This window comes from Trachemys scripta, chromosome 5 (genome assembly GCF_013100865.1).
Source record: "Trachemys scripta elegans isolate TJP31775 chromosome 5, CAS_Tse_1.0, whole genome shotgun sequence".
Classification (NCBI taxonomy): Eukaryota; Metazoa; Chordata; order Testudines; family Emydidae; genus Trachemys; species Trachemys scripta.
The window spans coordinates 113,628,990-113,645,713 of record NC_048302.1 but is presented as its reverse complement, the minus strand read 5'-3'; the positions used below and the strand labels follow the sequence as shown (position 1 = coordinate 113,645,713).

The window sequence follows — 16,724 nt, the reverse complement described above, 5'->3', positions numbered from 1 at the left end:
ATGTGCAGCAGGGGAAGGGGAACATGGTGACACCATCCGGGGCGCAGGCGCAGTTGGGGCCGAGCCGTACCGCTTGCTCCGCGGCGGCCGGGTGGAGGGAGGCGAGGTGGCAGCGGCAGCACGTGCCGGGTGCGGGATTGGCCGTTGGAGGCTGTGGCGCAGCATTTAAAGTTAGTGGAGGGGGGATTTTTCAGGCCTGCGCGGTTCGGAGCGCCGCAGGCTCCTAGGCCGCGGTCTGAGGGGCGCTTCCCGGGCATGGGAAGTAGCTGCGAGCACCGCGTCAGGCCGGGGCCTCTCCCGCATGGAGGCCGGGTGGGGCAGGCCGAGCCCCGCCTGTGAGGGTGTGGAGGGGTCGGTGGCGCCAGGGGAGAGCGGGCAATAATGGCAGGGACTGGGAGACGCGCCTGTTGTCAGCTCGCGGCGCGCTCCGCCGGGGGACCTGCCCCGCGTTCCCGCCGCCGGGCTACGTCTGCCGTGACCCATTCCCCCTTCCCCTGCCTGCGCTATGCGGTGGATACTGGACAGGCGGTTTATGCAGGGCCCCCACCAACCCGTCCTGCCCCAGAGAGCCCCCAAGCCTGAACGAGGGAAACACGGGCTAACCCGGCCAGCAGGGAGCAGAGTTACAGTGACTGATAGACGCTAGCCAGCCGTGGGAGCGCTGCTGGAGCTGCGAGTTGAGCGCAGATAGCATACGGCGAGGAGGAGATGGGCGGGCGGTAATGTTCAAGAGCAAGGCCTGGCCTAGGCTTGAAACAGGTCGGCCTAACTGCCTCGGGGCAAGTCTACGCTACAGCGCTACGTAGGCGCAGCAGCGCGTCTGGTGAAGACGCGCTATACCGATGCGGGAGAGTTCTTCCCTCAGCATAATTACGCCTCCATCTCCGCAAGAAGCGGAAGGTACATAGATGGGAAAGTGTCTCCTGCCAAAGTAGCACCGGAGTGGACAGTTTGAAAGTTGCATCGCTGGAGGGGTGGGGTGGAGCTCTTCACACTGCTGAATGATGTAACTTGTATCAATTCAGGCTGTAGTGTAGACCTGCTCTCAAGGTGTGAAAAATTTTGTGCCTGAACGCTGCAGTAGGTCAACCTAACCCCCAGTGTAGAGGCAGCTAGGTCAACAGGCTTCTTCCTTTGATCTAGCTACCACCTGTAAGAGAGGTGAAATAAACTACATTGACAAACCCTTTGTGTTGATGTAGGAAGCATCAGTGCCTCAGCACTGTAGCTGTGCTGCTGTGGCATAGGCCTGTCCTAAGTGAAAGAAATGGGTTCTACAAGGGGATCTGAAGAAGACCAAGGATGACTGGCATGAGATCCCCTTAGTAAGAGCCAAATATGGGAGCGGGTTTTAAAAAAGGCGTGAAGGCAAGACTGGGAGGAGAAACAAAAGGAGAACTAAAATGAGAAAAGCGAGATGGAGAGCAAGAGATGGTTATTTAGGCAGAGGGATAAAGCTTTAAATTTTGAGTGAAAAGAGTTTGATCTTTATGCAAAATGTGACCAGGAATCCCTGATAACATCAGGAAGTCAAAAGTGCTAGGAGAAGATTGTTTTTATCAGTACAAAGTTGCATAGAATAGAGTCCGTGACTCTCTGCTGTTCAGATTGGAGGAGGTTAAATTAATCCAGGTGTGAGATAATACCATGGTGTCTGAACCAGGATTTTGGCAGCAGAGACAAAAAGGAAGGGCATATTTCAGAAATGTTACAAAGAGAGAACAGCAAGATTTGGCAAGCATTTTAATGTGAGGAGAGAGGGAAAGGCAGGAATCAAAGGTAATCCACGTTTGTGACGTGCAGTTTTCTATTTAAAAACATCAGAATAATTGAGTTGTATATACAGAGAGCTAAGTTTGCAATTAAAAATGAATGTTACATAGAAGTGCAATTAACTTGTGAATCTTGTTCACATTTAAGTCTGTTTGTTAGATTGATCCACGTGCACTTAATTCACGTTTTTTTAGTTATAACATGAATTGCATAATTTTTTGTAGATTTCGATTTGAAAAAGAAGCAGTTGTAAGCACCTTTTGAGAAGAAACTATTTCAATCACTTGACCAAAATGGTAGTTTTTACCTGCAGTGCATGTGGAGAATCTGTGAAGAAAGGGCAAGTTGAAAAACATGTAAACATTTGCAGAAACTGCCAGTGCCTTTCTTGCATGGATTGTGGCAAAGATTTCTGGTACGTCAATGATGTTTGTGTAGTAGAGCTTGACAGATAAACTTGCACACTTAGTAGTGACCATAGAAAAGCTTCCTAGGATATGTTGGAGTTACATTATTTTGTGAGGTATTCAGTTTTTCATTTAAAACCAAAAAAACCCAAACCAACAACTCTAGCTGTAAGGTTGCGCAAATACCCTTTCAAGTGTGAACCAATGTGCTGTCCTGAGTTGACAGTTGGTAGACCAGTGATTTTCAAACGGCAGGTTGCGACCCAGTACTGGGTCACGGAATGTAAAGCACTGGGTTATGGCAGCTCTGGTCAGCACCACCGACAGGGCCGTTAAAAGTCCCATTGGTGGTGCTGCCCAGCTAAGGCAGACTAGTCCATACCTCTTCTGACACCACGCTGCGCCCGGAAGCGGCCAGCAGCAGGTCCAGCTCCTAGGCGGAGGGGCCATGGGGCTCCAAGCACTGCCCCTGCCCCGAGCACAGGCGCTGCACTGGGAGAGGGCGGTGCCTGCGGACGAGAGCCGTGCGGTGCCGCTTGCACGCCTCCACCTAGGAGCTGGACCTGCTGCTGGCCGCTTCCGGGGCGCAGTACAGTCTGCGGTGCCAGGACAGGCAGGAAGCCTGCCTTAGCACCCTGCTGCGCCGCTGACCAGTAGCTGCCCAAGGTAAGCCTGAGCCCCCCTTGCCGCAACCCAGATCCCTGTCCTGCACTCCAAACCCCTCATCCCTGGCCCCACCCCAGAGCCAACATCCCCAGCCCAGAGCCCTGACTCCCCTCCTGCACACCAAACCCCTCATCCCTGGCCCCAGCCTGCACCCCAATCCTCTACCCCAGCCCTGAGCCCCTCCCACACTCCAAACCCCTCATCCCCAGCTCCGTTGGGTTGCGGGCATCAGCAATTTTCTTCAACTGGGTCGCCAGAAAAAAAGTTTGAAAACCACTGGTAGGCCATTCCAGTGGTTCTACTGCATAGCTTCTCCAAAGTAGTAGCAGAGTGAGAAGATTAATTTCACAGTTGCTCTTCAGAGCCTTAGGTGCATCCATGAAACCGACAAGAAATTATGCTAAAAACATATAAGCAGTAACAGGTTCTAATTGTGAGGTAAGAGGGCCTAAAAATGAAGGCTGCACTTCTCTGCAGGTTGAAGTGGGTTACTTATCATACTATTGCTCCCTCATCTTTGGTATTGTTTATTTGCTTTCCTCTTGTTAGTAACTTAAGTGTTATGGCATGTAGGTGTCTGCTAAAACTTTTCAATCCCTGTTAAATGGTGTAAACATCAAAGTTATCATTGTTACTCGTTGCAGCTATGAATTATAGTACTTTGAGCTTTTGATTATGGCAAAAATGTTGCTGATTGCTGCAGAATCAGTGTGACTGTGGAATACTTTTTGCCAAAATTGTAGCAGCTCTGCCTGTAACTACCCAAATTCTTCAAAAAAAACCCCACTCTACAGTCTACCTTCCCAAATGTAAAAGTAGAAATTAGTTTTATCTAAATTAACAGGCAATAAAATATTGTAGGTACAGACCAGTAGGCTCTCTTGGTGGTGGAATTTGCTTTTCCATTATCAGTTCTATTTTTCAGTTATTTATAACTTGATTTGAAACATGTCCCTAGACAGAACTTGGTAAACAATCTCTAAATCCGGGAACAAGTTTCTTTTAGAAGCCTATCTGGTTTTTCCATTTTAGCACTAGTATCTGCTACAAAATTCAGGCCCCATTCAACTTTGCTGAAGGGGAAGAATGGTCCAGTGGTTAGGGCATTAACCTAGGACTTGAACTGAAGCCAGGTCTCCCTTGCTCCTCCAGACTTCCTATGACAGGTTTCAGAGTAGCAGCCGTGTTAGTCTATATCCGCAAAAAGAACAGGAGTACTTGTGGCACCTTAGCGACTAACAAATTTATGCAGCCCACGAAAGCTTATGCTCTAATAAATTTGTTAGTCGTTAAGGTGCCACAAGTACTCCTGTTCTTTTTGCAGACTTCCTATGTAAACTTGGCCAAGTCACTTAGCCCGTCTCTGTTCCCAGTCTGTAAAACAAGGATAAATAGTACGTCACACCCTCACAAGAGTGTTGTGAGGGTTAATACATTAAACATTGTGAGACACTCAGATACTATGGTAATGGGAGCCATATAGCTACTTTAGATTTGAGCAATGAGTGGTGCTCTATAAATGGCTTTTAAACTGTGCCGAAGAGCTTTTCCACAATATGAGCATAGGTAAATGTTATGTATAACAATGTATATATGTAATTATAGATGTATACTACTTTTACTTTATATTTATTAAAGACCTAATTCTGCATTCTTTGCAAATCTTAACATCCATTGAAGTCAACTGATATTTATCAGGCCCTAGACTGGCAGGAATTCAAGCAGTCCTCAAATATGCATGTATTTTACTTTACTCATATGAATAGTTCCACTGACTTCAATGGGGCCACTAACACAAGCAGAAATTTACGCATTTGTAAGAGTTCATAGGATTGGAAGATAAATTTGTATTGTACAATTATAACTCAAGTTTCCCTGCTTATGAAGGTTGCCTTGTTTGAGAGACTGACTGTGACCTGTTAATAGTTTTGTTAACTGAAATGGAACATGGTTTACAGATTTTAAGTGTGGCTTATTAATATTTAAGGGGTGATGATTATAAGAGCCATGTGAAATGTATAAGTGAAGATCAGAAATATGGTGGCAAGGGTTATGAAGCCAAAACTAACAAAGGAGATGTTAAACAACAGGAGTGGATCCAGGTAACACTTTTAAAAATATATATTTAATGTTCTTTCTGATAACTCAACTTTATTTCAGAAAAGCTTGTATACTAAAAACATAAATATGAATTCATATTGTGAAAATAAATGTACAGATGTTTTATTTTAAATAGCAATACATGTTCTGAAAAATGGCCTGAAGCGAAGAGAAGAGCAGACAAGCCTGACGCTCTAACATTAATGCACCTCACCAGCTGAGGCATCAGAAATTCAGGTTCTGTCCTTGCTCCTGTGCTGGATATTGTAAATGTTAACATGCTCTTCTCCTGCAGAGAGTATGTCCATCTATTGTGACCCTGCTTACTTTTTAGGGGGTTGAATTTGATTATTTATCTAGTGGGGTGGTTGCTGTAAGTTGTGGAAAAGGAGAAAAAAGTGACAACCAAAAATTGGTGAGAGGATTCTTGAGGTTTCTAAGAGGAGGTTTTAGAGAACTCTTTATCTCAGCCTTGAGAATGAATGCACGAAGTAGAGAATTGTATGTATTTATATATATATAAATAATCCCATTGACTCTTTCTTATAAAAAATGTGACAGTATTGTAATCAGTAATACAGGTATTGAACTGGATTTGTAACCTTGTTTCTTCCACCTATATAGCAACATCATTGACAATTGTCACTTGAATTGCTTCAAAAATTATCATCAACAGTAAACTAAGGGCTTGTCTATGCAAACATTTCATTCGCAGCAATGTGAAGTGTGAATCTACTCAACAGTAACCTGCTGTGCACTAAGGGTACGTCTACATTGCACTGGGAGTATGCTTCCCAGCAGGGGCAGATGAACCTGTGCACTAACTCTACTTGAGCTAGCGTGCTAAAAATAGCAGCATGGCTGCAGCAGCTCAGGCTAGCTACCCAAGTACAGTATCAGAGGGGTAGCCGTGTTAGTCTGAATCGGTAAAAAGCAACAGAGGGTCCTGTGGCACCTTTAAGACTAACAGAAGTATTGGGAGCATAAGCTTTCGTGGGTAAGNGGCACCTTTAAGACTAACAGAAGTATTGGGAGCATAAGCTTTCGTGGGTAAGAACCTCACTTCTTCAGACTTGCATCTGAAGAAGTGAGGTTCTTACCCATGAAAGCTTATGCTCCCAATACTTCTGTTAGTCTTAAAGGTGCCACAGGACCCTCTGTTGCTTTTTACCCAAGTACAGTCATGCCTGACCTGCTAGCTATATACTCAGGCGGCTAGCCTGAGCTGCTTCCCTTCCCAGAGTGGCCACACTGCTGTTTTTGTGCTCTAGGAAGCACACAGCCCTCTACAATGTAGACATCACATAGCCTAAGTATTTGTGTGGACCCTGCTGACATGTACTAACAGTTCCTTAGTATGCTCTGATCTCCCCTGCTTTGCAATAGGAGTAGATCAAAGCACACTAAGAAACTGAGCAGGCTCCACACAGGCACTTAGTGTGTGGCAGGCTAGTGCAGGGTACATTCACACCCCAGCTTGTTGCAAACTAAGTGTTTGTGTAGACAAGCCTTAAAGCCACTATCCTGCAGAGCACTGAAACCAGTATGTAACTTTAAGTATTTAAATAATCCCATTGACTTGAATGGGATTACAGATATCATTGAAGTTATTCGTGTATTTGAGTGAATAGCTAGAACAGGGTCTGAATTTGTATGGATGGTGGTGTGAAGATGGGCACTAGATTATAAAAAGTACTTACTTTTTAAGTTACCAAAAAGCAGCATAGTTTCATAGTGCCTCCTCATTTATCTGGTGGTCCTGAGAGATGCACAAAACCTTTGGGGGGAAAAACCCTTGAGCTGCCCAGTGTCTATTGGTTATGCTTTAATTTGGAAACCCACTGTGCAGGTTTGTCAAAGACAACTGCTCCCCTTCTTTTAAAAGGCTGTGAAATTCTGGAGTGATTTATGAAGAGACAACCAGCTGGCATTCTCTTCTAGTACACACAGGGTATAACCAAACTTTAGTGTAACAAAGTTCTCCGGTGTTATGCTACTTGTCCTAGTTTTAGATATTTTAAATTCGAGATCATCGCTGAGCTGATTTCGCCCCCCCCCCTTACCAGTGCATGATCTGAAAACGAAGATAAACTATATAGTGTGTAGATTTAGTATATAAGTAGTGGAATAGCTTACCTTGGCCAGGCTATTTCTGAATTTCATTTTTCAAACTCAGTGCATCAGTTGTGTTTCAGCTTAGCTGTAAAGTGTGTAAATGATTCATATAATCACTTTCTATGATTTTTTTTTTCCCAGTGAATTTTAAACAAAAACTCAAGAATTGGTGTTTCTCGTGCACTTTTTGTAATACTATCGCACTTTCAGAATTGCCTGTATAATCTGTCTAAATATAAAGCTGGCAAATACTAGACTGTACGCTAAATGGTTTGCAGATGTTATGTATTCAAGGTACTCTGTATTTCTGATCTCATCTTGCATCTGACTTTGCTAGTTAACTCAGTGCTCCTTTGAGAAGTTATTCGGTTTCTTTCTTACAGAAGATTCATGAAGTAATAAAGAAGCCAAACATTAGCCCCAAAGTGAGAAACATCTTGGAGCAAATGCACACCTATGACAATATTCCAAGAAAAAAGGTCAAATTTCAGGTATGATTTTCGAGACAAGTAGTGGATTTGAAATTAGGACTAATGGATTATACGCTCATATGTGCCACTAACTTGTGTTACCTGAGACAAGTTGCTTAACCTGTCAGTACATCTGTATAATGGGCAGGTGGGGGAGAATAACTGTCTGCCTGAGACTTACTTAATATTTATAGAGCATTGATCTTTGGATGAAAAGCCTTCTGTTTATGTAGTTTTTATCTAAATTATTATTAGTCAGACATGTTGGAGAATTTGTTGGGTTTGGAGCCCTGCAAGTGCAAATTCCCGCTCTGTAAGTCTCTCCCCTCAAACCACACACTTTAATATTTCTCCATTTGCTGTTTCTGCCAACTTACACATCCCCAAACACACCTCAAAACATTGAGTGATCTTTCTGCTAGACATTGCTCCTTCCAGAAACCTTCATTGCCGTTCAGGGCTCCAACTTGTATTTCTCCAAATAACACCTTATTGAGCTGCCACTAGACAACTATGCCAGGTTCCACATATTTTATATAGCATCCATAAAGAATAACAGACATGTCTGGGATAAGTGAGCATGTTTTTCCTACTCCATACCTCAGTTTGTGTGGCTGATAATGGACAATACGTATATTTGTATAGTGGACCACAAGCTAAATATGAGTCAACAGTGTGATGCCGTTGCAAAAAAGCAAACATGATTCTGGGATGCATTAACAGGTGTGTTGTTAGCAAGACACGAGAAGTCATTCTTCCGCTCTACTCTGCGCTGGTTAGGCCTCAGCTGGAGTATTGTGTCCAGTTCTGGGCACTGCATTTCAAGAAAGATGTGGAGAAATTGGAGAGGGTCCAGAGAAGAGCAACAAGAATGATTAAAGGTCTTGAGAACATGACCAATGAAGGAAGGCTGAAAGAATTGGGTTTGTTTAGTTTGGAAAAGAGAAGACTGAGAGGGGACATGATAGCAGTTTTCAGGTATCTAAAAGGGTGTCATAAGGAGGTGGGAGAAAACTTGTTCATCTTAGCCTCTAAGGATAGAACAAGAAGCAATGGGCTTAAACTGCAGCAAGGGAGGTTTAGGTTGGACATTAGGAAAAAGTTCCTAACTGTCAGGGTGGTTAAACATTGAAATAAACTGCCTAGGGAGGTTGTGGAATCTCCATCTCTGGAGATATTTAAGAGTAGGTTAGATAAATGTCTATCAGGGATGGTCTAGACAGTATTTGGTCCTGCCATGAGGGCAGGGGACGGGACTCGATGACCTCTCAAGGCCACTCTCGAGGTCCCTTCCAGTGCTAGAGTCTATGAATCTATGAATTCAGGTTCAGGAAACAGAAGCTGTGGTGAAACTACTTGAGCTACCCCAGCAGAAGTGAACATTCAAGTAGCTTTCTGAGGAATCAGTGATTTCAGGTGAAGTGAATGGTATTGCCTGGGAACTTGCAATGTAATATACCAAAGCTATAGAGATCAAAAGTGCGATGTCACTTCAGTAGTCCTTTCCTGGAACAAATGAAATAGTACATTGCAATGAGGAAACCTTTATGGCCACACCATTCAAGCCTTTTTTTTTAAATCTGCTTCTGCTGATTTTTCAGAATATCAAAAGAAATTTGCTGCTGCACTTTCCTCTTCCTGAGACAGCTCCAACAGTTTTCTAAACAGATACATGTGAAACTTATTTGCATTTTAATAATCTGTGACAAACTATGGAAATGACCTTGGAGTGTGCTCACTTGTCCAATATTTTAAATGTCTTCAGTGAGCCTGAATGTTATCCCTCACTTAATAAACAATTACAGGGTTTAAAGGGATGTTAGCACAATTGGCAGCCTCTACTCAGAAGAAGCCTGGAACTAATTCATGACCTGGACAAGAATTTTGTGCAGCTATTGATGTGCTCAGTTAGACGCATGAATGGCATGTGGCATATTATAATAGATACAAGTAATATGCAAAATAAATTAGAGCAGTAGCACAAAGGGGAGAATGAACCTTTAGCCTGCCGACCACTGTATCAGCTGACTGACTCCTAGATTTCATCAGTACGTGGCCATATGGTGTTGGAATTATTAAATAATTTGAAATTATTAATATGGGAAATCACCAAACACCAATTTAACCATAAATTATTTTATTAAATCCAAAGGCCAAATAGTACTTTATGCAGTTGCTCCAAATATGCCTAAAAAGCCTAAGTAACAGGCAGTTTGCTTCATCCAAATAGTAACAAAACATTTATAAGTATTTGATCCAGATACTTACAAATGGGCTAAACCCAGGGGTGCTCAAACCCCATATTGGTTGGCTCCAGCATAGTCAGGCAGATATTAGCAATGAGCCCTTAGTGTTGACTTTTTTTTTTTATATATACTCTTTAACAAATGTCATTGCCATTTACTGACTTCAGCTAAAAACCAATTGGAGACAATTTACCCATATTTCTAGTTTTAATCCAGATAAGGTTTACAACTTCCTTCTTCCCCTCCTTGCTGTCCAACAGTTTTTTCTCATTGCACCTGGGTTCACACTGGTGTGTGGGTTGGGGAAGGGCCGTGTTGGCTCATTTTAAGATAGATTCTTCGTGCGTTTTTTTTTTTTTTTAATCATCTGCAGTCACCCCTATCAGTCAGAGGCCGCCTTTTCACTTATTCCATTAGTTATTCTTTAAACCATACGTTCTCCCTACTTTATTCCTTTTGGCCTTATAACTCATTATTTTGAAAGCCTTTCTTCTAACTTGCTAGTCATGGCCTTTCTTTACAACACACACACATTTCCTTAACCAAACTTCAGTTAATTTTAATTCTTTAATTTTATACTTATCCTACATATGGTTAAAATTGAATGCCTGTCACTTCTCATTTCTACTATTCTTTTTCTGCACAGAATTGGATGGTGAACAGCTTTAATATTGACAATAGTGCTCTGCAGGACCAGGTGTGGGATATCTTTTCTGAAGCAACCAGCAACGTAAGTCAGATCAAAGCCACAAAATCTTTCAGTAAGATTACAACAATAGGGCAACAGGGTGGAGAACCTTCAAGACCCCTATTGGAGACCCTAAGTACTGTATATTAGGGAAGAGTCATTTCTGGTGTCCAAAGAAAAGATGGAGAGTACTAGACCAAATTTTTTCTAATCTGTGGTGCAACGTATTGCTGATACAGCATAGCTGGGGTATGCACAACAACCTCTGAAGGTAAGCTATAGGCAGTGATCGCATCATGGTAGTAGGAAGGTATGCGTAAACTTCTTATCCCAGATTGCTTTTTCTAATAAGGAACAGAAATTCCACTTTCTGATCATTACTACCCCAATCTGACATCTGTGTCCGATAATATTTTTGCACATCTTTTTTCCATTGTAACGGAAAGTATGTATATTGTTTCATTTACCCACCCACTGGAGTGTTTTATTAACTCATTTTATAAGTGCAACTTTAAAATTGGAATTAAACTATTGAAAAAGAATAGTTTCTATTAAATATAAATGTTATCTAATGCATTTTAAGATTGATTAATTCTGTTCCCAGAGGCACAGCTTCATTAAGATGAATTTAAGGTTAAGAATATCAATAATTTAAGGGTAAAACATCATAGGTATGTTTCAACTGTTCCCCAGTCAAGTGTTCCAAACCTAGGAAATTCAGAGTTAAGGTTACACTTAAGAGATCCAAACATATTAAGAAATGCACCGTTAAGACAACCAGGCAACTCTAAGTCTGACCTGTAGTGATGTCATGCAATTACTGTCAGAGTACGATTAAGACATTTTTACTGTTTGTGTTCCCAGTTATTCATAATTTTTTTTTTTTTTTTTTTCCCCCTTTGTGGCCTCACTGCAGGGCAGTAATAAGTTTGTTACTCGAAGTGTAAATGCTGTAAGTTTGGAGAGTATGTGCTCGTGTTTTCATACAAAACGCAATGGTGAATCCATGCTTTAAGTCAGGGGTCAGCAACCTTTCAGATGTGGTGTGCCGAGTCTTCATTTATTCACTCTAATTTAAGGTTTCGTGTGCCAGTAATACATTTTAACGTTTTTTATAAGGTCTCTTTCTAGAATATACAACTAAACTATTGTTGCATGTAAAGTAAATAAGGTTTTTTAAATGTTTAAGAAGCTTCATTTAAAATTTAAATTAGAATGCAGAGCACCCCAGACCGGTGGCCAGGACCCGGGCAGTGTGAGTGCCACTGAAAATCAGCTTGTGTGCCGCCTTTGGCACGCTTGCCATAGGTTGCCTACCGCTGCTTTAAGTACAAAATGGAACTCAATCTTGCTTATGGAGTTGTAACCAGCAACTCTCAACAATTTTTTAAAAGACTTTTATCTTGTTCTTCTCTGATGTTCCCTACTGCTGCTTGCCTGAGCTTCACAGCACTCCCTGGAAATTTTGCTGTTGCGATGAAAAAATTAAGTTTATCATGTTGGAACATCTAAAATAATGAATAAACTAATATATATTGCAAATGCCCACTTCATTCTTCTAAAAACAAAATTAAGTGAATAACAAATGACCAGCATGCATGTGTTGTTAATTTTATCATTTCAGATGGGGCAGTTAGAGTAAGGCATGTCCTTTAGTCTTCAACTAAGATGCATTCTCTCCACCAAGTAATGCTATCCTCAATAATTGATTGTGTGTGTGTGGTTTTTTTATTCAGAGCATAACATTTCTCTTCCTCCCCCCATGAATAATGCAGTAGATCTGGGTGGCATTACCAAATGAAGTATGTGAAAGACATTTTTATTACAATATTATTTTCTTTTAACAAAAGGGGCCAAGCAAAAAAGAACTAGAGAAACCATTGCAGAAAGTAGGAAGCCAGCCTGTAAAAAGTGAAGTAAACCCATTGTCTATAGAAAAAAACGAAATGACGGCTGATAAACTTGAGAGGAAAAAGAGTAAAAGAGAGCGAAAAGAAGAAAGACAAAAGAACAAAAAAACAGAAAAAAAAGAAGTGAAATTAGAAAGCAAACGAGAGAACTCGGAAAATAAAAAAGGCAAAAAGTCTAAGAAAGAAAAGGAAGGTACTGAGGATGAAAATGAGGAAACTTCCAAAAGCAATAATGCAGAAAGGAAGAAGAAGAAAAAGCATGAGAGGAATAATACAGCTCAGGTGGAAATAAATGGAAATGGTGATCATAATGAAGAAGAAAAACAAACACATATAAAGAAACAAAAACGTAAACATGCAGAAGGTATATATCTAGCTCACATTCCATGCAGTTTTTAGTGAAGACTGTTTTCTTTTTGGCATCATGGAAACTCATAACCTGCTTTGGTAGAATCTTTACCACACCTATAATTCATAAGTTGGGGGGTTATTTGTTTTTGTTTGTTTGTTTGTTTGTTTTTTTAATTTCAAAATCAGGAAAAATCTTACAGCAAACTCCAATGCCAAGAATAGAAACTTTTTAGTCTTTTTTTTTTTTTTTTTTGGTAATTTAAATTTTTTAATATTTCCTCCTCATATTTATCTCTTATCCCACACACTCCCCTTCTCTAGAAGAACCTTACACCAGAACAAAAAGAATGAAATATATAAAAACATCTGCAGCCACAGAAACTGAAAAAAGTGAGGATGCAGCCATGGAAACTGAAGAAATTGGGGATGTAGATAAAGGTATCTTCAAACTTAAAATGGAAGTTTAGACGTGTATATTTTAGTAAGATAGTTATGTGCTTATGAAATCAGTCATTAGTGCTGCTATTCATTTGGGGCAAAACTCTGAGCAAAGGGCTGCCCCAGGAGAAGACTGTGAACCAGATTGTGACTAAGGGCTTGTCTTCACAGTGTTGCATAGCTGGGAGATGCTGTCTGGTCGACTTAGCTTACCCTTCTGGGGGAGCACCATAGTCAACTGGATAGCACTCTGCCATCGATTTAGCGGGTCTTCACTAGACCCGCTAAATCGACACCCGCTGCATCGATTGCAACAGCATCAATCTCCCCATTGTTGAAGACAAGCCCTCAGTCTGTTTACTTCCCTTGGAGCAAGGTATGAAACAATCTCTGCGAACCTGATACCTGGTGCAGACTATTTCCCCTGGTTGGTTTGTTCAGCTTTGCTGGCTACTATCCAGAGCACCCACTTCCACCCACCTTCTAGGAATGGGCAACAGCCCCACAGAGGCTGCTCTCTCTTGTGTTCCTACATACTTCCCTGCACCGGCTACCCATATTGTAAGAGGGGGTGGCATGTCTTGCACCCGCTTAGTCCTTTGCATGACATGATAGCTGGGTCACAAATTGGCCTTATTTCTATTTTTAGCTAGTTGTATTTGACATCCGGGATATGTATAATGAAGCTTTTATTGAGCCCATGTAATTTTGGGGATATAGTTTTCACATTTAGAAGCAATACTAATTAACTTAGGAAGCCGTTAGCATTATGTGTTAAATTTGCCACCTATGTTTTTAAAAAAAAAAAAAGGGGGGGGGGAACCCACCTCAATTTCCTATTTGTGTGTCACATAGGAGCTGAGATAAACTAGATAAAAGTGCTTTGAGAGCTACTGGTGAAAAGCACGATATAATATTTATTTTAAGGGCTCAGCTTCTCCCTTTCCCAGGATGGTGTCTTGTCATTTGTTCTTGCTTCATGCAAAGGTAGCTGAGCTGGTGTGCTAATGCAACAGCACCCACTTTGGTCAGACGGAGCATTGCACAGAATCTGCTTCGTCTGGCAGGGCAGTCAGTCAGCATCTCTTGCTTAAGGCCTGGTTGGCTCTAGAAAATTAAGTGGGTTTAACTGTTGCTCAGGGGTGTGAAAAATCCACATCCCTGAGAGAGAGAGCTAAGCCAACCTAACCTCCAGTATAGACATCACTAGATCAATGGAAGAATTCTTCTGTCAATCTAGCTGTTGCCTTTTGGGGAGGTGGATTACCTATGCTGATGGGAGAACCCCTCCCATTGGCATAGGTAATGGCTATACTGAGGTGCTGCAGCTGTGCCGCTGTAGCATTTCAAGTGTAGACATGGCCTGAGTTTGTATGGTAAGCCCATTCTGAACTATGAAGGGTGTTAGTTTCAGTCCTGCTTGGGTTTATGGGTTTCCTTCTTTATCCTTGGCAGAGTTTGCTGGTCCCTGTCCTCAGCAGATCTGGAAACTCCTTTTTGGCTCTTAAGTCTGAGGGACTGGTAAGGGAACCTAGCCCCACCCTCTCCACTGGGTTCCAGCTCAGGCTCCTTAAACCAGGCATGAGGAATCAGGCCTCAGCAACTCCTCCTGCTGTGCTGAACTTCCTACCTCCCTAGGTTCTGTAGGCTTCTACAGCCTGTATATCCGGCCATCCCTTCTCTGGGTGGCTTCACACCAGCTTTCCAGCAGGACTTTCCTTCTCCAGCTTGCTTGCCCCTCTGCTTCCCAGCTTTTTTTTTATTCTCACAGCTGCTGTGAGGCTGCCAACCAGCACTGGCTGGTGATTGCTACATTAACTTCTTGATTGCCAGGCCAGCATGGGGTCTGTACACCCCATTACAGTAACTAACCTGAGGAACAACTTGTTTGATCCTTGTGCCAGGGTGGTGATAGTGCTTTGGGTGCAATAATAAGGCAAGGATAAAGGAACTGGACAATGGTTCTGTGATTAGTTTTAGCTAGAACATGTGATGAAAAGATGACTTGGTATTACATATCTTCTATATTTCTATTATGTTTTTAACTATATTATAGGTAAATTCAACTGGAAGGGAACTATCAAAGCTGTTCTGAAGCAAGCCCCAAACAATGAAATTTCAATAAAAAAACTAAGAAAAAAGGTACAGTAGAGTCTTCATTTTTAAAACCCCTTTTAGTTTGTGAAATAGGTAATTTAAAAGAAAACTATCCTACATAGACAAACTTTTATATAGTCATATGCAGTTGAATGTGAACTGGTTAATTTAGTAAATCGTATAAAGATTCAAAAATGCGTGATTAAGGAGTTTATCCTGTGACTTTTTTTTTAAATTGGAGATTCCCCCAATCCAGCAAAACACCACCTAAGGACATACTTAAGTTTACAGTTTCAGCTTTGAGTTGTAAGTATTAATAGATTTCTTGCTGGATTTTAATTATTCAATATTATTGAATTGAGACATAATGTGTGTGCATTTTAGTGTGGAATGTTTAAGTAAAGAAGTGGAAATAATTCCTGTTAACTTGAACTATTTATTTATTTTTTGTTTGTGTAGGTTTTAGCCCAGTATCATGCAGTAGTTGGTGAACATCATCATAACTCACAAGAGGATCTTCTAGTCATATTTAATAAGAAAGTGAACAATAATCCCAAATTCAAGGTTTTAAAGGACAAAGTTAAACTCATGAAATAGAAAATGAGTGTTTTCATAATGATCAAGTTTTACAATTGCAGACTGTCCAAATTCTCCTATCAAGTATGCAAACACAGCTTTCACTGATTCAGTAGACGTTGAGTATGTATCACAGCATAATTTAGCTGTAATTCTATTTCTGGATTCCCTACTCCTTTTCTTCCCTACACTTATATGTACAACTGAAATTTGGGAATGGTTGCATATGTTTTCAGAAATTTTGATTTTTACAGAAAATATATTTTTGGTAGAACTTTTAACAGACAATGGAAAATTTGTTGCCCATTCTATTAAAATCCTTTTCATGTTACTGAATTTATGCAGGTGTGAATTTGCTTATTAAGACCCAGGTTGTATTGCACCTTTGCAGGAAGCAGTACAGCTGCAAACTTGATGATGTATTAATACAACACACACTGAAAATATTTTGTTATATGCGAAACAAAAATGTTTTGGTCCAAAGATAATGGTATATGCTGCAGATCATACATACTAATATTTTAGCATCCTGTTTTGTCATAAAAGGAATAATTGAGATTTGTCTGTGTCAACGTTTAATTTCCTAATGCACACTAAATGAAAATACATACCTTTATACACACAGAGTTAAATCTGTTCATATTTCATTACCATAAATATTTGGTTAGAAGCCAAGTAAAGCGTGGGTGTTTGTTTTGTTTGTTTTTTGTTTTGTGAGGGCTATTGCTTCAATTGGAAATTTGACAATAAAATACTGATTTTGCTCACCTCTGTGCCCGCCCACTTGGCTCGCCCACTCCCCCCCACATCCCTCCCCGGCTCTCCTACTCACCCCCCACCGCTCGCTCGCCTCCTCAGCCCCTCTCGCCACCGCCAACTCACCTGCC

The 16,724-nt window shown here is 41.3% G+C and overlaps 1 protein-coding gene across 2 annotated transcripts; it reads left to right on the top strand.

Annotated features, from left to right (window-relative positions):
• Positions 1-14: 14 nt before the first annotated feature.
• On the top strand, positions 15-16,395 carry LYAR (Ly1 antibody reactive). Of its 2 annotated transcripts, none has more exons than XM_034771047.1 (9): positions 15-170; positions 1,998-2,188; positions 4,834-4,948; positions 7,445-7,552; positions 10,424-10,507; positions 12,316-12,739; positions 13,048-13,164; positions 15,221-15,306; positions 15,721-16,395. In XM_034771047.1, exons 2-9 carry the CDS (start codon positions 2,067-2,069, stop codon positions 15,856-15,858), a joined length of 1,194 nt encoding a protein of 397 aa, XP_034626938.1. In that variant the 5' UTR covers positions 15-170; positions 1,998-2,066; the 3' UTR covers positions 15,859-16,395. The 2 variants fall into 2 exon arrangements, with proteins under 2 accessions (XP_034626938.1, XP_034626939.1); XM_034771048.1 differs by lacking the exon at positions 15,721-16,395 and adding an exon at positions 14,620-14,685.
• The last annotated feature ends 329 nt before the right edge of the window (positions 16,396-16,724 follow it).

Excerpts from the sequence above, each read along its gene's own strand:
- LYAR (XM_034771047.1), top strand. The coding sequence starts at position 2,067 with ATGGTAGTTTTTACCTGCAGTGCATGTGGAGAATCTGTGAAGAAAGGG. Across the intron at positions 12,740-13,047 it reads AAAACGTAAACATGCAGAAG|AAGAACCTTACACCAGAACA; the intron begins GTATATATCTAG and ends CCCCTTCTCTAG. Across the intron at positions 13,165-15,220 it reads AATTGGGGATGTAGATAAAG|GTAAATTCAACTGGAAGGGA; the intron begins GTATCTTCAAAC and ends ACTATATTATAG.